Source organism: Culex pipiens, chromosome 2 (genome assembly GCF_016801865.2).
Source record: "Culex pipiens pallens isolate TS chromosome 2, TS_CPP_V2, whole genome shotgun sequence".
NCBI lineage: Eukaryota > Metazoa > Arthropoda > Insecta > Diptera > Culicidae > Culex > Culex pipiens.
The window spans coordinates 170,165,795-170,190,249 of NC_068938.1; the positions used below are offsets into that span (position 1 = coordinate 170,165,795).

A 24,455-nucleotide genomic window follows, 5' to 3' on the forward strand; every position below is an offset into this window, starting at 1 on the left:
TCAATCGCTTATCTTGATTTATTGGGGTTTGTTTTAATGTTTCGTGTATAACGTACTCGACACAATCGGGCTCAGGCCTGTGTGTGTGCAGCTGTAATAAAATACATTTAGTTAATCGTTCCGTCCGCCGATACTTAACACTTTTCATATCATTAAAATGTGTTGCACTTTTTGTGTGTATGTTTAACTGAAAAAAAATACCACTAAATTCTTTTTATCACAAGTTTGGGGGGGTTTTCGACTCACACCGTGAGTCGTCTTCGATAAAATCGATCCGGCAGCTGAATACTTTAAAAGGTTTACAATATCATCACACTGTTCATCGAATACCGGCTAGCTTATCCACTAAAACACCACATCTCTGGAGTACTGGGCCTGCGTTGCGGCAAGTTGCGATTCGAGAGAGCTCTGGATATAAAATCTAATGTCTCTGCGATGGACCGATCGATGCAGCAGCCTAACGTTTTGTACTTAATCGCTAAATCGGTTTCTTTTTTCCACGTTCAGCTTACTCGTTGTTGAAGGTGTACGAGTTTTTGGAACTCCTTCGCGGGTTTTCCGTTGGGATGGTGGACACGATCCGGTCATGACTCGAGTCAAATCCGTTGTTGTCGAAGCCGGCCTTGTTGGCAGGCTTGTGGCCGTTACCGTTCACGGTCAGCGCTGCCTGTTCCTTGGCCAGAGCACCCTCGACGGAGTGGTGGATTCCGTACGTGAAGTAGATTATGTAGCCGATCACGACCCACACGGCGAACCGGATCCACGTGCCAGAGTCCAGCTGGAACATCAGGTACAAGTTGAAGAACACACTCAACATGGGCAGCACTGGAACCAGAGGTACTTTGAAGGTCAGCAGAGTGCTTTCCTTGGGCTGGAAGGAAGTGATGACGATGAGGAGAACCATGACACCGGCCAGAACCGAAAGAGTGATGATGACTCCAGGATCACCGGCAGACACTTGGTCGTCGGCCATCACGAGGATTCCGCAAACGGCACAGACAAGAACAGCTGCAATAAGATATGTTCAATTAATTTTCTTCTTAACCAATTTTCTTTCAAGCAATCACTTACCAAACACACAGATTCCACCCTTGACGATACTCGACGACAGCTTGCTCGGTTCCTTCAGCTTGTCCACGTTGAACATCTGCTTGCACACATCGGGCAGTGTGACGCTGACTTCCGTAGTCTGCAGCAACGTGTCTTCTTGGTACCGCAGCACAAGCACACTGACCGCGACAATCGTGTAAGCCAGCAGCGTTCCGATGGACATCATATCGATCAGCTGGTGCAAGTTGAACAGCAGCGCCATCGTAGCGGCCAACAATCCGGCGAGGATCGTCGCCAGCACCGGAGTTTGCGTCTTGGGATGCACCGTCCGAAGCTTTTTGAAGATGATACCGTCCGAAGACATAGCATACAGGACACGTGGCAGCGGGAACATCGCTCCCAACAAGCTGGTGCACAGCGCAAAGATGGCTCCAATCGATACAATCCACTTGATCTCATACCATTCCAGCTGATCAAACAGATGAGGGAACGGAGCTTCCGGGTTCTGGAGGTAGTACGGCAGCGCCATGGTAAGGACAGTTGAAATTCCAAAGTAAGCCAAGAAGATCACAACCAACGAGATCACGATGGCCAACGGAATGTTCCGACTCGGGTTCTTCGCCTCCTCTCCAGTCGTGGCAATACAATCAAATCCAACGAAGCCATAGAAGCACTTGGCCGCACCCGCCATGATGCCAGCAAAGCCGTACGGTGCAAACCCTCCACTGCCACCATCAATACCCTCCGGAATATCCTCCGGCTTGATGTTCCAGTTCGCGGAGTCACTGTTCATACCCCCCGCCACCAGCACGATAGCAATGACGCACAAATTAACGCCCGTGAAGATGTTGTTCAACAGCGTGGACTCCTTAACTCCGTAGGCAAGCAGGGCGGCCAGAATCAGCACCACGACGAACGAGAAGAAATCCGGATAGTCGGACAGGAAGCTCACGTTCATGCCCATGGCTTCTCGCAGCGCGTTGCTCATCTTGTTGTCGATCAGCGCATCGATGTAGCCGCTCATTCCGCGGGCCACGCTGGAGGTTCCTGTTGAAAGAGAGAGTAAGAATGAATTTAGTGATAAAATAAAAATTATAATAACTGAATAATAATTTCAAGTTCTTTCAGCCGTTGCAACCTTTGTTCTTGTGTTAAACTAAACATCAAGCGTCTCCATCAAACAATCTAAACGAGAAAACATCAATCTTTCTCACAAGTAATTTTATTATTTATAAAAAAAAGTATCTTCTGCAAGTTTACTAAACCAGGCCTTCATAAATCCCGCAAAAGTAACTTTATTCTTTTTCATGGTTGCCAGATTTAAACAGTTTATATATCTTCGGATACTTCTCCGAAATAACTACCGATTAATGTTCAAAATCACGGACACTAATCCATTTTTCACCTAAATTCGTGAAGTTGGACTTAAAAAATGATATTTTAACTATACTCAATATGTAGAATGTAGATTCTCACAAGCTTTCCATCTTTGCAATCAAATATGTCCAATCATGAATAACATATATGCGACCCCAAACCCCCGATTTGGCCAAACTTGGTGGAAACTTTCATCTGTCGACAGAAACAAAATTCCCCAATTTGGTGCCATCTCTCTTTTTTGCCAATTTTTTAAAAGAATTTTTTCCAGTGACTTTGCAACTGTTGGCCCAAAAACATTATGTAGATAATTGGCCGAAAAACTCGGCAAAAATATCAATTTAACTCTCAAACGCCTCCTTGTGTGAAACAACCATATTTAGAGGTGGGCAAAACCGCTCATTTTTAGGAGCCGCTCATATTCGCTCGCTCATTAAAAAGAGAGGCTTTTTTGATCGACTGTTTCGTTATTTTTTTTAATTTTGATGAAAAGGCTATTTAAAGAATGGTTTGATTTTGTATGCCCTCTTTATTGGACTTTTCAAAATTAAGGTTTTGGGGTGTTTTATGTCACTATTTCTACTCGTACCCAAACATTCGAATAATTGGATGGGGAGAGCACCCAAACTTAAATGTAGGATTAGGCAGAAAATTGCTACTAATCGAGGGTCCTGATTTTCGGTTCAATGAACAGAAACCACTCACTCATCGCCTATCCATTCGTCTCCATCCTCTCTTATTCCAACCCACTAGCATTCATGAGCGAATGAGACTCGCAACCATCCAGCGAGTGGCCCGAACTGTTCACTCAGCGAACAAATACATCGTGAAAATATTTGCCTACTCCGTCGCTCGACGACACTCACACACTACCATGCTCAGCGAAGAGCCACTCTCACAAAATGCCAACGCGGCAGTCTTTTTGTCTTCACGCCCTCAGTTTGCCATCAATTTGATTTCTTCTTGGTTCTTGGTTTCTTTGAATGGTGTCTATAATGTTATGAAATCAAAATAAATGCACAATTTAATTGATAACATTGATTTTAGGCAACCCAAATCAATGAGTATAACGCAGTGCATCAGAGAAAAATTGTTTTCAGTTCAGAGTGATCGGAGACGATCGGCCTGCCTGAGCCGTTCGGAGACTGAGCCGATCAGAGAGAGAAGGAGAGTAGAAGAGAGAGTGTTCGGGAGCGAATGGTTTGAAAGTGACAAAGAGGTTCTTTTTTAAACTCCGGTCTTTTGAAAGAACTCGTTTTAATTTATTGAATTTCCGAAAAAATGTAGTATTAAATTGAATTGAATTGAAAATGCATTTTTAAATATTTCAAAGCTTATAAAAAAAATCCCAAAAGTAAATGATTTTCTAAACAAAACGAAAAAAACTTTCATTGTACAACTGATTGTACATTACAGTTTTACCGGAATACAAATTTGAGCATTTCAAATTGCATAATTTGTAAAATACTACCAAAAATCTACTGAATAGTTTAGAGATTTTGGAAAAATATAAATCCTTTTGTCCGATTAAACTTTAGTGTTTATAGAAAAGAGTTCACACCAAGACCTATGGTTTTCAAGGGCAACTTCTCGTTTTAATTTTTATTTTTTGCCAATCAAATAATTTATAAAAGTCCAATGTGAAATAACTTGTGAAATCACACGATTCTTTAAAAAAAACCCCTTTTCATCCAAATTTTTAAAAAGAGCGGAAGAACCGTTCAAAAGAGCGGCTCTTTTTAATGAGCGAACGAAAATGAGCGACTCCTAAAAAAGAGCGATTTTGCCCACCTTTAATCAGGACCCTTGCTACTAATTTTACGAAATGGCGTTTATTTTTGCTAAAATGTAACAAATGCTCAAATTTTATTTTAAGAAAATATATTGCGAAACCTTTTCTACATTCTGATTAAATTAATAAAGTCTATAAACCTTAAAGAAATGTTTTGGGCCATTCCCTTTTTCTATTTTTTATTTATCATTAATCAATTACATAAGAATCACTTAAAACTTTATAGCCTTCCAAAGATAAAAACTTGGGATTTCTTAGCAAAAACTGGTCCAATCGGCACAAAACTTGGGATTTCTGTTTACTATCGACATATGAACTGCCCATGTTCGCATGAATGTCGCATATGCACAAACAGAAACCTGAGAATAAACAGATGTTCAGATTTTATAATTCGTGACTCCGTTAACCAACTTTAACCTAATTTGCTAGAATTTCAAGAATCATCAGGTAAAAAACGTAGTTTGTTTTTTCAAAGCCAAGAACACAAATTGGGCTTGTTCGAAACGTAAAAACCTACTGGCAACAAAACACGCCATCATGATAACCTTTCTCAAAAATCAGTTCTTTTTAGAAAAACTTAACTAGATAATGTCCTTAAATAGTATTGAGATTTGACACAAATTCGGTTGTCACAACTTTTTTTTGGTGCGTTGAGGGTCGATGCATTTATGGAATGATGCAGACCTACTTCGAGTAGCAGTGCAAAAACTTTTGACCAACTCTTTCAACAACTTTTGCTCTCTACAGCAAAAAAAAGGTCAATGTCTCCAATTTAATATTCAATGCTTTCGGTTTATCCCCGCCGAGGTTAGCGACAATTCAGTCTCCTAAACGTGGGAGGATATTTCACCCCATCCTTGCTTGCTGCCAGTTTGACACCGTACACCGATATGGGTAAGATATCCATAAAACTCGATAACCAACGAGAGACTTCAACGATTTGGCACGAGAGGAAACTTGTTTTGCTTTTTTGCCGACAGTTAGTGACGGCCATCATTTCGTCTCAGCCTCAGAGGGGGGTAATCAACATTTATAAATAAAATTTTGCTCATTTGAGATGATCGGACATTTGCGTTCGTAGCCTACATGAACCTTGAGCTTTGAATTTGGTTAATTCGATAATATTGTTTTTTACTACTCACCAATCACATACTCCAAAATCAAATTCCACCCGATGCTGAACGCCGCAAACTCTCCAATACTGACGTAACTGTAGATGTAAGCCGAACCAGCCTTCGGAACACGTGCGGCAAACTCCGCGTAGCAAAGGGCCGCAATGGCCGATGCAACGGCGGCCACCAGGAACGAAATTACCACCGCCGGTCCAGCCTGCTCGTACGCCACCGATCCGGCCAGCACGTAAACGCCCAACCCGAGCGTACTGCCAACACCCAACCCGGTCAGATCGAGCAGCGAGAGGACACGCGCCAGCTTCGAGTCACTTCCGTCGTCCTCGTTGCGTTTCTTGCGCGTCAACGCCATCCAAAACCGATCCATCCGTCCACCTTGGCGCATTTTTGACGCTGCGCTGTTGTTTACCTTCTCCGAGTCTACAGCCTCGAATGGCGCTCTGTGGAACGAAAACACGAGAGAAAAAGGAAGCAATTGTTGGTTAAAAAGGATGGTTAAACACGGTTTATACCTGGCACGAAATTGGCGCGCCGGCGATAATGAAGATTGTCATCATTTGCGCAGTTCAGTGAGGCATACAGCAGAATATACACCCAAAACAGGGCAGCAATCGTCTTAGAGAATACTGGCCTCGAGCCGAGAGAACAGTAGTGCCATTTATGGACACACAGCTCGAATTGGCCAAGATAATTATGCCCTCGAGTTCATTTACGATAAAAAAAAGTTTATCCGTCAAAGCAAAAAAAAAAACACAAAAGGTGTTTTCTATGGGAATTGAACCACGGACCTTTGGTATACTAACTCGGCCACAACAGCTTGGTGACTGAAGAGTGGTCAGAAGTCGATATAATTGTTGGTTTGCTGGTTTGCAATCTTCTTGATCTCAATATTGCTCCATCTACCGATGAATTCTGCAGTCCGTTCAGACTGCATAGGTACTTCGATTCTCTTCATTCCTCGATATCTTCTCTTGCTAGACGGTTTCATGGATTTTTTTTTTGCTTAAACCATTATTTGGCCTATTCTACCACCTCCTATTATTTTGGCCTTTCTAGTTTTTTTCATGTTTTTAAGTTACTTTTTCAATTTATTGCTTGTTTTTCACATATTCTGCTATAGATTGATACCATTATCATTTAAATTGTAAAAAAATGCGTAGGGCATATACTGCATTCTTATTTTTATTAAAATGTAGAAAATGTTAGTAAAAAACACAGCCAAAATTTTCCCCTTAAAATGATATTTTTTAAAACAACTCAAACTTTCAACTAGTGCGTCCATCCCGGGAATTCCCGGGATTTTTCCAAAACCGGAAATTCCCGAATCCCGGGATTTTTTTAAAATGTTTGTCCCGGGAATTCTTGAAATTGGAAAAAAAGAAGTATCAAATTATGGTCTACATACATAGTAATTACGATTACTCGATAAGAATTTTAAAGCATTGAAATTTGTATTCGGCATATAGCAGCATTAATTTGGTTTATTTGGGAAAATTGTTAAAGTTTTAGTTAACAGATCCACAAAATGGTTAGCACTTTAAATATTTTCTATTTATTTTATATATTTTTAAAAGATTGGGTATAATATTTACATATATCTTAGACTTTAAATTTGAAAAAAAAATCATATTAAATTATTTTTCATCAAACACCGGCGCCTGGGGCAAATCAGGACAAATGTAACGAATTAAGACAGCTACACAGAAAAAAAGGTTGAATTTTAGATGGTTCAAAATTTGGTTGGGTGAATATTACCTCTTTTTTGAGTATTTTTATCTAAAAAATGATTAAAAATGTGAACCTGATGAAAAAAATTCAGAAGCTTATTAAAAAATACCACTTCCTGATGAAATATAACACATTTATTTGACACAAAATCTGTCACCATTCCCTGATGAATTTTACCATCTTTTTTTCTATGTACCTATTTAAGCCATTTATTTGCATAATGTTTTGAATTACTTCGGTTAAAACAGGAATATAACAAAACAGTTAGTACCCGGTTTCCAAATTTACTGCTCTAAAATCTCCTGTACCTATTCAGACTGTAGTCCCCAGTTGGCGGTAGTAATTTTAAGATAATTTGTAAAATATGTTTTATATTAAACATGAAATTAAAACTTATCTAAAATTTTACATTGACTGGTTTTATTTTATTTGTTATCATTTAAATTGTATGTCATTAAAAAAAATATATAAATGAAATTTATTTATGAAAGACTTTTTTAATTTGAATCACATGGGAATTTAAAACTGTAGTTCACTTAAAATCCAAAGCACAACAAAGAACAAAAACAACCGTTTTTAATTTTTTTTAAGCTATTTAAAAACTGTCATCCTAGTTTAGATTAAAGTTTATACTAGTTAATATTATTGAGCTAATTCTATGATTTTAAGCTTGAAAAACATAACAAATATTATGAAAACATAGATTTTAATTAATTTCCCGGGATTTCAAACATATTTTTCCCATTTCCCGGGAAATTCAAAACCCGGGAAAATTGGACGCCCTACTTCCAACCCTATTTTTTTTTAATTTTAGGAGTTCTTCTTTGCAATGCTTTTTAAATATCAAAAATTGATTGAACAATGGATTGTTGACGAGTTTTTAGATCGAATCCCGCCTAGAGACGAGGTTGGGTTGAAGAGGGGTTAAAAATCTCTCCCGGTTGTCAATAATTTAACTTTCTCATGGCATGCGTAGACAGTTTTCTTTGCGAAACGAAGCTAAGAAGGATTTTTGACATTTTTTTGTTTGCGTTTGATGATCGTTGCCATGATTCTCTTCCAAAGCAATGTTCAACGAGAAACATATCCAGAGTTTTTTTTAAGGGACCTATAAACTATTGTCATTCATATGTTTTATAGGACCTAATCAAAAAAACTCTAGATATCTGGATTTTTTTGATTAGGTCCTTTAAACAAATGTAAACATTGAGTGTATCCCTTTGACACCTTATGCCAATGTCCATCGGAGTAAGCGGGATACACTCCTCAATGTTTACATTTGTTTAAAGGACCTAATAAAAAAAAAGTCTTGATATTTTCAATCCAGTCTTTATTTTGCATCGTTCTATAAATTGATGATTCTCTTATTCGAAGGTCCCTTGAATATTGACAATCGAAGAGTCGAATGTAGTTTTGCATTGAGCTCTCAATAAATTTTTGGTAGAACGATTCTCGCGACCCTGTATTTTGGGTGTACAACTCAACGCGTTCTGTTGATGAGCAATTTGGTGTCGGTCGGGCTGAGAATGCATGTTTTGCGAACATTCATACCTGGAAGAGTGAGTCCGGCGATTGTTTGAATATGATTATCAAAAGAGACTCTTTTTTTCAAATATGATGTCAGACAAAAATTGGAATCTGTATTTTTTTGACCCGGGACCCGCGGTGTAGGGGTAAGTGTGGTTGCCTCTCACCCAGTTGGCCTGGAAGGTCCCGGTGGCATTTTTCGAGACGAGATTTGTCTGACCACGCCTTCCGTCGGACGGGGAAGTAAATGATGGCCCCGGACTAACCTAGAGGTTAGGTCGTTTGCTCAGTCCTGGTGTAGGAGTCGTCTCCCTGGGTCCTGCCTCGGTGGAGTCGCTGGTAGGCAGTTGGACTAACAATCCAAAGGTCGTCAGTTGAAATCCCGGGGTGGATGGAAGATAAGGTGTAAAAAGAAGTTTGCAATTGCCTCAACAATCAAGCCTTCGGACACCTAGCTTCTCGCAATCGAGAACGCCAAGGCCAAGGTGATTTGCTGTAGAGCGAATAATTTGATTTGATTTTGATTTTTTTTAAGAAAGGAGTACATATTAGATAATATTATCCTCTGCCTGGAATTCTCGTTCAGTCTGATTAGAATTTCATATAAACTAGTAATATCTTTAAAAAAATATTTGATTAATTATTCAACTTAAATATTGATAATTCAGGTAATGTTTCACATTTTCCTTTTTGAAAACTAATGTTAAAATGTGTCACCACACAAATCATTCAACTTGCAACCTTCAACTTATCCCTCGATAATCTGCAACCCTTTGGGTTACGATTATGTCGCAAGCCTGTCACCCTTTTTAAGCCCACCAGAACCATCATGGTCAAGCCGCGTTAAGTGCAGCGGGCTGGCTGATGCAAGAAACCGGCTACCTGTCCAATGCATGTCAAATGTGCGGGAAATTTCCATCCACCTGTCTACTAGCCACAGACCATAGCGCATATCATACCATACTTAGTTCAATACAACGGTTCGTATTCAATGGCTCATTCATAACATGCTAAAATCGGTATGAATGTGTATGATTTTATGCTTCTTTGGGCACGCGACACCCTCCTCATTGACGGAGTAGGGTTGGTTGTCTTGTGTTGGTCTAACTGGAATCTTTTCACAACAGCCAACAATTTTATTTTATGTTTGATGACCATCTCATGCCTGAATTTCATCAAGTTTTAAGTTTAAATAGTGATTTTTCAACTCAAACACGATTTTAAGATTTGCATATGGTTCAAACATTGAACTTGCAAAACCCGTAACAACTAATAAAACCGTCCAGCATTAGATTACACAACTGGTTAAGGTGAAAGGGACCCCCAGCCCAGCCCATTGAAATGTTAATGAAGTCGCAGTCTTGCCATACGTATTGCGTATCTTCAGAAAATTTTCCATGCGCGGCGTTTCAAAGCTACGCGACTATCACCCCACCCAAGGTCGGCCGGCTTTTGCCCCCAGAGCTTTCAAGTTGCACCGCGTGCAAGCCTTTCTTGATCTGCGGAACAAAAACAACAACGACGACTCTCCAAAGTTGTCGCGTCGCTCTTTGCGCATCGCGTGATCGCCGCCCGCCGACGCGCAGGGACGATCGGTCATTGTCGCCGTAAAGAACAGTTCCGGGCTCTTCAACGCAGCGAGAGAGTGCGGAAGAGGAATGGGTGCACTCGAACGAAAACAAAGTGTGAAAAAGCACGTGAACACGCCGAACCGGCCGCTGCAATCAGTTTTGTTTTGGTTGCGAGTTTCTTGGCCGGAGTGGTGCCAGTTTTGTTTGAGTTGAAAACGCCACATTCTGATTTTTTTATAGCAGCCGCCATTATGGCGAACTGTCAAAAAAAATCTTTAAAGTTTGGCGTAACAAAAGGGTTGGCAACACTGCGATAACCTTGAAAATCCGTTTCTTTGAACCGGTGCAAGACCCGGTGTTATTCCAGTTGATTAATGTGCCCACCATCGAACGGGACCGAACCGGTTAGGGCCAGTGCCATTCCAGACACAAAGAAATGTTTAATATGTCGTTCGGCGACGCCTCAGAACCGGATTGTCAGAAGTTGTCTGTTGCCGGAAGCACTGGAACTGGATTTCTTGCAATGTGTTATTAGCAAATGAAGATCTTAATTAAATCTTGTTACGATGGATGATATTTTTTACATTTTATATTATTTAAACAGATCCTTTTTAATTTTATAGTTTGGGTTGATTTGAAGTTATTAGTTCTTGAGTTAGTAGAAGCTAATGCCCATGACGCTTTCCCGCGTTTGAACAATATGTTCGGACGTACTCTATTACTCTATTCGAGAGTTATCATGCCTGTTTGCAGTACTTTTTCCTACACTGGCCCTGCAATCTGCTTTATCACGCACGCAAGGTGATTGAGTCATTCCGCGCCATGCCATTCAGATACGGCCGCAGAGTCAAGTTCAATGTTCACCGTGTGAAGCGGGGTTTGTTTGCGGTATACGGCACCAGTACGCGAAATATACTAACTTCACAGATGAGCACAGAATACTCAATTAAGTGGCTGAACTTGAACGTGTAGTACTGGTTTTGTGTATCGAATCTGAGTGTGTTTCAACCAGTTGGAAAGTACTGTACATTGTGATTTTTCTAAGCGCCATTATGGCATCTTGACAGCTCATCTGGACGCCATTATGGCAAACAAATCAATTGCTTCACAAACTATCATGGTTCAATCAGTTCAGTTCTCAAACACCTCTGGCCACCGTAATTGACTTAAAGTTACGTAATACAACTATTGCAGCACAAAACGTACGACTCTTTCGTACTCTCTTCGCTTTATGTCGTAAGCTCAGGATCAAACCACGAATTATGATTAGCAAAATGGTTCCACTTAGGCCTATAGCAGTGGCAATTGGATGTGAAAGTTTGCAACTTCCTCTTTCCAGCTGGTTTGCCCAGCCGGCCCCAAAAATCCAACAGTCCCTATCGAACGCGCGACAAAACAACCCGGCACGGGTCCCGGCCATAAAAAATCGCTTTTTATCGACACCTCACCGTCGGTTTATATTGCACATGGTTGAATCAAATTTCTATTTTTTACCGTTTTTGTTTTGCTCTCCGCTCAATCGCTTCATTGAAGTCGTAATTTTATATATTTCATTAGACAATAACAACAACAACATCAAAAGTAGTAGCAGCTTCGAGATGGATCTTCTACGGTCTTAGACGTCAACAGACAGAGCAAAGAAAAAAAAAAAAGTAGTAGCAGCAGGTTTAGCTTAAGCCGGTACCTTAAACTATTTTTTTTTTGCGCTATGAAACATAACCCGATGAGGAAATGCACTCAAGAGCTTATGTTGTGGTGAAAGAAGAAGCAATTTAAAATTTAGCACCAAACATTACCCACGGTTGAAAGGGGCCCGTGATGGGTGGTTTAATGACGAGAGATGCTTTCGAGCACGTGCAATATTTAAGGCGGATTGATTAAGTTAACGAAATGACTTAATGCCAATTTAGCAGCGAACGTTGTTTAAAGCACAATTTCTTGACAATGCTATTACAAAATTGTGCAAAATGTCAGATATTCAAAAAAAAAAAAAAGGTCAGACTTTGATTTGTGACGTGATTTTTTTTATCCAATTACACTCAACCCCGATGGTTTGACATCAACCTGTTAAACGAACGGGGTCACATTTTAGTTTGACATTCATTTTACACGGAGTTCACACACACTACCAAACGTTTGTTTTGATAGTGTGCGTGAGCCCCCTTTTAAAAAGTGACTATTTAGTTAGACTTTGTCAAACAAACGGAGTACAAACTAAAAATTGTCAAACGAAAAATTGACCAACCACTGGGGGTTAAGTGTAATGTTAATACAGTCCAGACTCGATTATCCAAAGTTTAGATTATCCGAAAATTGATTATCCGAAGGTTTGTATAAGGCTTTCTATTCAGAAATTTACTAACACATTCATAGTATGTTTACATGGCAGCTGGACGTTTGTTTGCATCATATTTCCTATCTCTTTCTAGCATTTCAAGCAAAACATTGTAATAGGGCCGAAGCCGAAGTGTAAACAAAGAATCTATCCTGCTCGTTCTTAATGTAAACACCAACTGACGTGAGCAGGCCCTATTACAATTTTTTGCTTGATTTTTTTTTGTCAGGCGACTTCTAGCTGTTATTTTTTGACTGACTGACCTGTCAACCAACATACTTCGCAGAGCTGTGACAGCTCGAGCTCGATCATTGTTCGCATCAGGACACTGTGACGAGAAGTTCGTCATTTTTGGGTTAAATTATATTTTTTCACTGGGCCTAGAAAGCCTTATGGGACTTTGGACAAAATCAAATCACGAACAAAACATTTTTTTTTCGTTTTTTTCTTACTTTTAACATCAAATTCGAGTTTGCGACCCCATTTAAGTCAAATTTTATTGGTTGGTTGCGTATTAAATTGAAAAATGCCCTTTTTTCAATATTATATCACCGCCATTTTGGCCGCCATCCTGGATTTAAAAAAAATCTTAATCACCGTAGAGTAAATAACGTCATGATTCGAAGTCCGGACACTTAGTAGCATATCATTTTTGTTATAAGTGGTAAAAAATCACGTAACAAGTTGGAAATGTAGAAATATCAGTCAGTTTTAAGAGAATGCATGCAAAATATGTCTTTTCTAACAATTTTTCATCAGAATTTAAAAATTAAAATGACTTGTTGTGCTTTGATCCCGGACACTGATAAAAGCTGATTCGAAATCCGGACACTTTTGCTTCGAATTCCGGACACTCGATTTTGCTTATAAACCGCACAAATTTGGACGTAAATGTTAGTGAATAGCATTTTTTAGGTTTCAAATAAGCTGTTAACATCAAAACAATCGATTTTTTGTATAAAAATTTGCTAGAATTTAACGGTGCACATCAACCAGAGTTTTTGCACCCATATTTTTGTTACAGACATTTTAGTATCTTCAAAACTACGGGTACTATCGATACATTTTTTCATTCATCCCCTAAAGTACTGTCCACAAGGTAATTTATAACAAAGGTTGACTAATTTTACAATCCCGTTGTTGCAGGATTTGGTCCGTAAGTTTGACAATTTTGGAATAAGAAGACAACAACTTCCTTCGTTGCTGTGCACCCTTAAGGAAATCATAACCATACATTTCTGCTTTGCCTTCTCGGTGCATCGGACGCCTATGAAATATTTCAGTGAAATGTTTCACATTTTTGGTAAACTTATAATTTTATTTTATATATTTTTTTGGCATTAACTACAGCGTTCAAACAAACTTTAAAAGAAAGTTGATGTTAGAATTCGTCAAATACCACAGTTTTGACATTCATAATGCGAACTTATATCCAAATAATTGATAAAACAAGATGAGGTACCTGGGTTTCGAAGCGTCCGGGAATTCGAATCATAACGTCAGTTTAGAGGCTCAACCATCAAAAAAAGACAACGAAAAAAAAATTTCTTTTCGTGATTCGATTATCAGAAGTTTTGATTATCCGAAGTGAAATTTTGCAAGGCCTTCAGATAATCGAGTCTGGACTGTACAATAACAACAACGATGAATACAATTGTATTACTACTTTTGCATTGAAAAGTTACATCAGCTTAATGTTAAATTTGCTTTAATAACAACCCTGTTTCTAAAAGATGAAATTTAGCGTTTGAAAGATAAAAAACAACCTTAAAAACGAAATTGTTCGCTCATGTGATCTCAAGTTATTGCGTTACGAGTACAGATCAGCACGTACGATCGACCGTTTCACCGAGATGATTTCATCAGCTAAGTCGTAAAACTAAATCGTGTAAAAATGTTTGTTCATCTTAAAGTTATGGCATTTTTAAGGTCTAACTACAACGTTTCTTTTTGTCGCACGATAAATAGGCAACATGTTTAGTCCATCCCCCTAATTAGAACCCAAAACTCCAGACGCGTTCAAGGTTACATTCTGGCGAAAAACATTCTGTCAACAATTAGGGGGAAGCAACCCGGGTAATGTTAATTGGCTCGTCCAGACGGGTTTGGCGCGTGCAAATTTGTACGTTGGACGTTTGCTCGTTCTGTGCGAAAAATCCCCTTTAGAACGTTGAATATTTTAGAACGTATTGTGATCGGACAGGTACAGCTGGTATGCTGTGATAGCAATTGAATAAATAAATATGTAGTCGATGAATATTCTCGGTGCAACTGAACCATTACTACCTGAACGAATACATTTTAAATTTCAGTAGCTTTGTTCAGAAAAGAAAGATAAAGCAATGAAATTAAACTCAAAACATTGCGTTGACCTGGATCAAAATTGAACACTGTATCTCCGGAAATTGATTCTACAAAAATATAAATGTCAACAACCCCTAAACAGCAAGATATTCGAGTCCCATTTCGCAAAATTTGCCCCTCCTATGACCTACTCCAACGGATTGAAACCTAATCCTACCCCCGGTATTAAGTTGAGCATCATGCTGAGTCCAACGCTATTGCCATTTGTTGTTGATGTCCCAAAGGTGTCCTAACCCAAGCCAAAGAATTGCAAGATGCTCAGATGTTACCGGCCAAAAAAACTGGTTTTACCAAACATCTCGGGTTGTTTTTGCCTTTTTATACCCGTACACTTGGACGATCGCGCTCAAGTGTATGATTTGATCGACCAAGTTAGTCGTTGGACCGCAAACATCATTTCAAACTTCATTGGGTGATTTGATCATCAGGAAGGTGATGAAGAGTTGTGCCTTGGTGGTGGTTGCAAACAAGAATTCAACGACAGCGGCCCGCGAAACTGAATTTGGATAAGAACAGGTTCGCTCATCGACTTCGAAAATAAAAGTTTAAAAAACCTGCGGGGTTTCCCAACCATAAAATTGCTTGCAACTGGTACACCGCCGCAAAACACATGTAGCATTCAACGAGCATAGTGTAAACACGTGTCAAGCCCGAAAAACTTCCACTCGAGCATGGCATGTATACGTTGAATGTGCGTAAAATCGATTGTTTTTGTATGTCTTTTTTGGTTCGTTTCACGAGTGCTACTAATAAAAACTCCTAAAAGAGTGTCAAGGTTACATCCGTCGAAGGGCCAAATACTTAAGTGGGACCCTTCAGCCCTCGTCAACTGCATGTAATTACTTGCTGTGGTTTCCGAAGTAGTCGATCACTTAGCCATCTGAACACCAAGGATTGCATTACTAATTGTTGTTTAAGGCTTGAAATGTTCAACGTAAGCGTTTTTAGTCGAGTTTACATGGATGTTATAACTAAAGGGTAACTTGTAGACTTGGTCCATAAAGTCATTACCGCGAGTGGTAATAACGTCAACGCACTTTGTCTCGTAAACCAGCGTATAAACTTTATAACTAGAAGTCTTAACGATAAAAAAAACCACGCGCAAACACACTGATCTGAGGCTACCCAAAAGGGCCGTGGCAAGTGGTGATAAGATGTAAGCGTGTACGCACCATGATTGCGGTTACCTAAACTGTCAGTAAAACTTCAATTTAAGGGCACTTGAGAGTTGTTTCGAGATAAAAAAAATATATATATAACACTCATTCAAGTAGTCATCATGCGGGAGGTAAGCGTCGGTAGTAACACTCTGGCCCTGATTGTCGGTTTATTGGAGAATCATAATTGCTTTTTTTATCAGAGTGTATGAAACTGGTTCAAACAAGTAGAACAGCCAGAAAAATATTGAAAACTTTACCCTAAGACTAAGATCAACACTGAAATGACATTAGGTACATAAAGCTGATTTGCAGTTTAAAAAAACGAGTGTTTTCAAACACATGAGAACTGCCTTAATACCATACAAATTTTGAAACTGCAAAAATCACTGTCCATACAAAATGTAAGGGGGGGGGGGGTCGAAAATTAAAAATTGAAAGCCACGTAGTTTATGCACGACCCCCAGTTTAAAGTTACTTAAATTTCTGTCACAAAAATCTCGGTGCACAAGGCTCTGTGATTCAAGTTATTTTTTCTATAATGTATTTGTTTGTTTACTTTAGGTTTGCTTGCATGAAACTGAATTCAAAAATAACAAAACTGCAATATTATTTTCCAAATCATTTTTAATTTTATTTCGTTTTTATTGAATTAAAACGGTTGCAAATCGAACTCAATTAAAAATGTTCTAAAAATCAAAATGAAAAAAAAAACATAAAAATTTACAAAAGATCTTTCAATAAATTCTGGTATTTTTTCAATAAACAGAAACATTGATAAAAACAATCTAGAATCTGACAGTGATAGTACATAGTGATAAAAAAAAATAATGAAGAATACAAGTTTCTATGAATTTCAAGTAACTAGTCCGGAGAAATATCCTATAACATTGCTTATATTTTATGTGAATTGTGGACCCCTGGCAAAATATTTCGATTCACCTCTCAACAAGCTGGGAAGTGTTTTTACATACGTCTTTAACGTCTTTGATTGAAAGCAAGGGTCGTGATTGCTCCAAAAAGACTCATTCACTCGCGATCACAAACCGAACGCGACGAAAAAACTGCTCTGACCGTTTTCTACCGCTTGTCGCTTCCACACCGATCGCTACTTAATACTCTCTCTTTGCTCTCGCTCTCTCTCCATTCGGGTAGTACAGCGAATGGTTCAGAGAGACCGATTGCGTATCGGCTTTGTTTTGCTCATATTTTAAACTGCTTAGAATCAATATTATTAATGTAATCAAAAATGTTTTGCAATTTTGTTGATAACACAACACCAAAGACACATTTAAAAGCAATTTCTATAGAAAACTGTAGTAGTGTAGGCGAAAAGAGCGCCGAGCTGGTATGTTGTAAGATTCTCTCCTCTCTGAACGTATTCGTGTGTGACTGAGCCGATGAACGAAATAGGCACAGACATTAACGAAGTATTTGTGTTGCTGGGTGAAGCGGTTGAGCAAGTCGCTGGCATCCTGAGACTTGTGTTCGCTCGCGAATGGTTGTGAGCTCCAGTCGACAAAGATTCGCTCGACGATGAGTAAAGAATTTCTGATCATTGAACCAAAAATCAGGACCCTCAATCTAAAATTTTAGCTATATGAAAATATATATCTATTCGTCAGTTGTGTGCTATCTTGTGACAACGACCATTTAGTACTTTTCGAGAAAATCGATTTTTAAAGTTTGTTGGTAAATAATTTCAAAACTATGAATGATAGAGCCAAACTTTTTGAAGCAATCGGTTCGTATACTGTCGCTTAACAAACGCTCCAAGTTTCAACTAATTTGGTTACACCAGTTAAAAGATACAGTAAATAATGTAAACAAAAATCTGAAAAGCACGTGTCACAAGTGTGTTTCGAAAGTAAAATTGTACTACGTGTCACAAGTGTGCACAGAATTCCCATACAAACTAAAATAGGCTTAAATCAATAGTTTAACCGACTTAATCAGTATATTTTCAAAAACAAAAGGTTTCATTGCCTTTAGAAGTGTAAGTGTATACATAAATTTGTGAAAAACAAGAAATTTTTTCCACATTTTCCAACAACATGTATGACGTGTCACAAGTGTGCACGATCATTTTGATGATAAATTGGTCTATGTCACAAGTGTGTATTGCGATATCCGGGAAACGGAAGCGAGTTTCCAAAATCGGGTTAAAGCATCTTGTAGTGTTTGTTAAGTATAGCAAAACGTCATCATTAACTCATTTTCGACCAAAATGGTCTATGTCACAAGATAGCACACAGCTGACGATATATAAAAAATTTCGACGGTTTTGTTCGAACGCGAATCAGTTCAATACGGAGCGTCGGATCGAGGTGCTCTTTGTTGCGTTGGGTTCGTATAAGCCCAAGGAAGGTTCTTACGCCAAAAAGTTAAAACTTTGGCCACTCTGGAACCGATTCCGGAAAATCTGCAGATTCTATGGAAAAAGTTACGTAAAATCAAATTTTGATCACAGGAGGCTGAATAAGCAAAAAAGTTAAAAACGTCAACTAACGAAAAAAAGGCAGAACGAAGTTTGTCGGGTAAGGCTTGTTTTGAATAAATTAAATTGTGAGTTTATACTAACACTTATGAATTTTATCGATTTACTAATATGTATCCTCAAAAGCATTTTTTAAATGAAAAAATGTTAAAAGATCAGAGATTTCTGAACTTGCCTTTTTATAGAATGGAATCACATTCAAATTATTTACTGGTGAAGCAGTTGGTTTTAATAACAATAATCAGTGAATTAAAAAAACCATAATGAAAAATGATTTTAAAAAACAGCTTTATTTTATAAAAATTCCTTCGAAAAGTACTTTACCAAAAAATACGTATTCTTATAAACACTTTTGTTATGGAGGTTATCTTAACAAACCTCATATGTCGATCTTCTTTCACAGCATCGTTAGTTCATATGCCAACAATGAGAGCTTAATACAGACGTTCACGCTGGGCTGTGCTGAATGAATTGACTTTCTCCGAAGCGCGCCAGGCGATCGAGGCATTTTCGCGCCAAAGCCACGCGACTTTAATTGATTGAGCAGAGGGAGGGGTTGGGCGGGAATTCCCCCTGAGAGAGAATGGCTTTTGTTGGAGGGTTTTACCGGTGGCTAAGGTAATTAAAAGTGAAAGATATATAGGCTTTCAATTAAATCAAAACATTTTCGGTAAACACGGCTACTAAACGTGGAAGTTAAGGGAGCTCTCATTAAGGGCGTATTGAATTGCTTGCATAAGCGAATTGAATCATTTAGAAGCGCTTTAAGGTGAGATTTTGGTGGCATAATGGTGATTTTACCCTACATTAAATGCGCCACAATTTATTGACGTATTTTACTACACGTCTCGAAAGCAAAACCAACATAGTAACTGGACAATACGATAATTGAAGTGTTTTTTAAACGATAAACTGGTATTCGCTACTCATATAAAATCGACAAAATTGGTCAAATAAAAACCAACACGTTTTTCATTCCAATTCACACCGCAGCCCATTGATAAGAAAACTTGTTTTTTCAGCTTAAGTGGTCCTACTTACCCACTGTTGAGAGTAGTAACATTGCTGCACTTAGACCAGACCTTAGAACTGGTTTATCCGCGTGCACTTGCTCTAGTGGTCAACTTTTATTGCCAATAAGTGCAAATATAGTTACTAGCGAACTAGTTTGCTGTTGAGCTCACACCCTTATTTTAGTTTGAGTTGATCTCTGTAGAGTTGCTTTTCAAGTGCTTCATGAAAAATGCAGCTGCAGCTTTCCGAGGAATCTGGCCCTCAAAATGGGAATTTACGTATATGAGAGGGACTTAAGTGGTCAGCTGAGCTGGGATCAGCAGTACAATGTACCTTTAAAAATATGGAATTTAAATTGTCATCGTCTCGCGCGTGTAATCAGCTGAGCAGGAGGCACAATTTGAGCTCATTCTTCCTGGAAGAATTGCGCGCGCGATAAAAAGGCGTAATTGTTCCTCATACTCTCCCGCGTGGCCTTAAATATAATGAGCGCGAATAAGTTCAAGCTTGCAGTTTGATAAGCGGTCGTGGGCGGAAATTGACTGCCAAGAGAGATAGAGGGGGGACAATCACTTTTAGCTCGTGTGATGAGCTTCTGCCTGCCTTGAGTTATCTTTTATTTGCGAATTTAATAATGACACCTTAAGTCTGCGCAGGCAAGAGTGCAACGTCTGGAGATCTATGAGCTCAGCGTACACACGCCGCGGGGGTGGAAGGGTGTCGTGTGCGCGCGTAAACTTTACCAAAAGTGTGACATTCTGCCAATTGATTGATGACAAGTTAATCGGTGTCTGGTATTGTGTTTCAATTCAAATTGAAATCACATTGTGAGCGCTATTCCAGATTGTATTTTTTGACATTCAAGGTTTATTGCTATAGATTTCCGGATCAAAGTTCAATTACCTGAAACTTGATCAACAATAATTTAGGTTTTTTTAATAAAAACATAGCATATCATTCAATAATTGACAAAAAAATGATATAATGCTCTTTTTATGTTTAATGTTCTAGCGGCAATTTCATTTGAGTAAACACAGATAAGTTACAAAATGATTACAAATTTGTGTTCTTCGTTCCGTTGAAATCGATTAAATATGAAATAATAAACATCTTTTATTTATCAGCTAATTCTCCAGTAATAATTGAAAGGGGCTGACAAAAACTTTAAATAAAATTTGTTTTGGCGTTGCTAAAGCAATCAACTGCAACTAATGAAAAAATCCTCAATTCATTGTTTTCATTTTACAAAATGAAGACTTAAAAAAACATCAATATCAAAAAAAAATATTTAAAATATTTGCAATGACATACATTTTAAAACCTCTGCTATTTTGCAGCTCATAAATGCTCTAAATGTGATTAGAAACAAATTATTTACAGACTTGTGATATTTTACTGACGTAAAGTGAATAATAATAAAGTAAATAAATTCAATCAAGCAATCAAATAAGTTTTTTTTTGTCCAGTTGCCAAAATGTTGTGCCATGCCAAAATCGGGACTTTCCATTTTAAATTATTTTAATATAAATTTTAGTATAATTGCCATTGTAATTTTGTTTTTGGAACATTTCAATTTGAGCACGTTATATTCTATTTAAAGAAAATTCAACGATTTGGCAATGAATTAAATCTGATAAATATATGTGAAAAAAAACCTTCTAAAATCGAAGCATGCTTAAAACAAAAATGCGCTGCACTTAAAGAAAAGAGTACTTAGAGTTTTGTTATTTTCAAGACAAAATCTGAAAAGGCCAAAATATAGCAAGTCAACGCCTATTGGGCAGGATACACTGAATGTTTTACATTTGAACAGTTTAGTATACTGAAAATCACCGGATTCGGTAAAACACAAATTTTGGTTATAAAATTATTATTGCTTATAGTACAACACATATCTGTAAAAAAAAGAGTTTATTTCTACGGATGGTAATATTGGACCGATGTAAATTTTTGAAAACATTTTTTTGTTCCTTGAATCTGACCAAGATCAAGGGGGCAGCAAAAAAATTAAATGACAAGCCAGAATTTCAACATTTTAATAAAAAATGGTTGGAAAATGGACACCCCGATAATTTTTTTTGTCGGTATTGCACATCGTAAATTCAGTAATATTCAAATGTTGTTGTTTATTTTATTAACGTGACTTTAACCTAGAGAGGTCATTCGTCACTTAATATTCAAATGATTTTTGAATCAACTCGAACATGCACAAAAAGACTTTGAACGCATAGGAATGAATTTTAAATTGATTTCTGCTTCAATTAAATTTCCAATGAAATTTTGAAGTTTTTTGAAATATTATTATTTTGTCCTCTGATTTTTGAGCCAATTTTGAAGAGAGGGGGTGCCAAAAACTTTGAAGTACAGTCCAGACACGATTATCCGAAGGCCTCGGCAAAATTTCACTTCGGATAATCGAATCACGAAAAAAATATTTTTTTCGTCGTCTTATTTTTGATGTTCGAGCCTAAGCATAAACTATTCTAAAATGGTTTTTAATTTTTAAAATTCAAGATGGCGATCAAAATGGCGGTGATAATATATTGAAAAATTGCATTTTTCAATTTAAAATTCAATCAAATATTCAAATTTAACTAAAACGAGGTCGCAGAACTCGAATTAGATGTTAAAAGAAAGAAAATAAAAACATACGATTTTTTTTGTGATTCGATTATCCGAAGTTTAATATAAACCTCCGGATAATTGAACTTCGGATAATCGAAACTTTGAATAATCGAAACTTGGGATAATCGAAACTTCGGATAATCGAAACTTCGGATAATCGAAACTTCGGATAATCGAAACTTCTGATATCGAGGCTTCGGAAATCGAGTCTGGACTTATTGAGACCGAGATTGAGACTGTTAAAACATTATTTAGTGACTCTAATGAACTAATAAAAATCTATCTAAATATGTTCAAAACGAAAAGGGTACATCAACTTCTAATACAGTCCAGACTCGATTATCCGAAGACCTCGGAAAAAAGCATTTTGAGGCTTCGGATAACCAAGTCTGGACTGTATTATAAAAAAAAATCATAAAAATGTTCTACTACAAATATTTCAAAATAATTCTTACATGTCAAATCAATTCAAATTAAAAATACTTTTTAATTCTGTTTGTTTCATTTGTGTGCACTATTTTTTTACATGGAGCAGTTCTCTCAGATTTCGGGCATTCGATTTTTTTTTTGTATTTTTTTATCCGACTGAAACTTTTTTGGTGCCTTCGGTATGCCCAAAGAAGCCATTTTGCATCATTAGTTTGTCCATATAATTTTCCATACAAATTTGGCAGCTGTCCATACAAAAATGATGTATGAAAATTCAAAAATCTGTATCTTTTGAAGGAATTTTTTCATCGATTTGGTGTCTTCGGCAAAGTTGTAGGTATGGGTACGGACTACACTGCAAAATTTTACTAAAGTACTTTTTGATTGCAAATTTGATTTAGCATTGAAAAATGAAGTTGAAAAATTTTTGCGACCAATATTCCGATTTTTTAAAAAATTAGTATTGATTCAAAAATTCATAACTCGGTCAAAGATTTTTTGCACAACCTGGAAATTTCTGAAAAGTTGGCATTTGATGTCCTCTAAAACATATCAAAAAAAAAAAAAAAATAGTGTTTTTTTGCAAATCAAGTTTTAGTGACAAAAAGTTAAATAAAAATCACCAAAAAAAATTTTTACCGTGTATCATTTTTTTCCAGTGTAGTCCGTATCCATACCTACAGTATTGCTGAAGACACCAAATCGATCAAAAAATTCCTTCAAAAGATACAGATTTTTGAATTTTCATACATCATTTTTGTATGGACAGCTGCCAAATTTGTATGGAAGTTATATGGACAAACTAATGATGCAAAACGGCTTCTTTGGGCATACCGAAGGCACCAAAAAAGTTTCAGGCGGATTGAAAATTACAAAAAATAAAATTGAAGAAAAAAGACCGATTTCGTAGAGAATTACTCCATGGAGATATTATAAATGTAGAAAATAAGATAATTCAATGATAAAAACCAAACTGTAAGAAAGCCAACAATGTTTCTCGTTTAAACCCTTTAAACCAAATTGCAGAAAAAAAAGTCTACAACAAAAAAAAACAGACAAAAAAGTAAACAATCCGGAAACCTCAATCGATCATCTGTACCACCTTATAAGGAAAATGGGTAAAAAATCAAATCAACTTACATTTCAATCTCGATATTACTCCTTTACGCGAATTTGGCCTTCACGGATTACCGAGCACACGCCAAATACGATTTAGTTCAACTGGTTTTTCTCTAAACAACAATCTTTTTTAATACACCTTCCTCCTTCTCACAGCTTCTCAACAACACTTAAAATCACTTAACTAAGTTAACCCCTTGCGGCTATAGGGTTAATTAGCAAATCCCAAAGCACACAGAACACTGAACACTAAACACTGAATTCCAAAAGACCACCCTCTTCAGGACAGGTAAGCCGGCTACACTCTGGAAGCTAGGTTTTAGGCTTCAACCGAACAACAACAAAAAAACTAAACCGCACTTGCCCACGTCTAGACCCGAACTGAGCAACCCAACTCGACACCTTGGGCTAGGAAGCCTCCTCCACTTTGGTTGGGCCAAACTTGCGAACGAACGACAACTACATCTCCTCACTCTCTCGCCGCGAAACCAGCTGAGCAAAGTGATCAACGACACACAACACACCTTTGAACGAATAACACACCTGGTTAAGGTGGTATGTTATTAGTAGACGCGACTAGATTAAGCTGGTATTGACTAATGGTTGGTGGTTGGTGTATTCGTGTAGACCAACCTTGGAGTATACTGCACCAATACCTGATCACTGTGAAAAGTCATTGTTTCGCGGTTGAAAGCCGGTCGTGATCTGGGTGCAGAATAGTTGTCCGCAAAGCGGCCTCA

At 37.8% G+C, this 24,455-nt stretch overlaps 1 protein-coding gene across 1 annotated transcript; it reads right to left on the reverse strand.

The window, feature by feature from the left end:
• On the reverse strand, positions 1–24,217 carry LOC120426857 (cationic amino acid transporter 3-like). The gene is made up of 4 exons (XM_039591660.2): positions 23,737–24,217; positions 5,362–5,789; positions 1,072–2,097; positions 1–1,008 (listed from the first exon to the last, which is right to left on the reverse strand). The coding sequence occupies exons 2-4, from the start codon at positions 5,732–5,734 to the stop codon at positions 509–511; spliced, it is 1,899 nt and encodes a 632-aa protein (XP_039447594.1). The 5' UTR covers positions 5,735–5,789; positions 23,737–24,217; the 3' UTR covers positions 1–508.
• Between the last annotated feature and the right edge of the window lie 238 nt (positions 24,218–24,455).

Coding starts and splice junctions, on each gene's coding strand:
- LOC120426857 (XM_039591660.2), bottom strand. CDS start 5,734: ATGCGCCAAGGTGGACGGATGGATCGGTTTTGGATGGCGTTGACGCGC. Junction 2,098..5,361: donor GATTTTGGAGTATGTGATTG/GTGAGTAGTAAA, acceptor CTCTTTCAACAG/GAACCTCCAGCGTGGCCCGC. Junction 1,009..1,071: donor GGGTGGAATCTGTGTGTTTG/GTAAGTGATTGC, acceptor ATCTTATTGCAG/CTGTTCTTGTCTGTGCCGTT.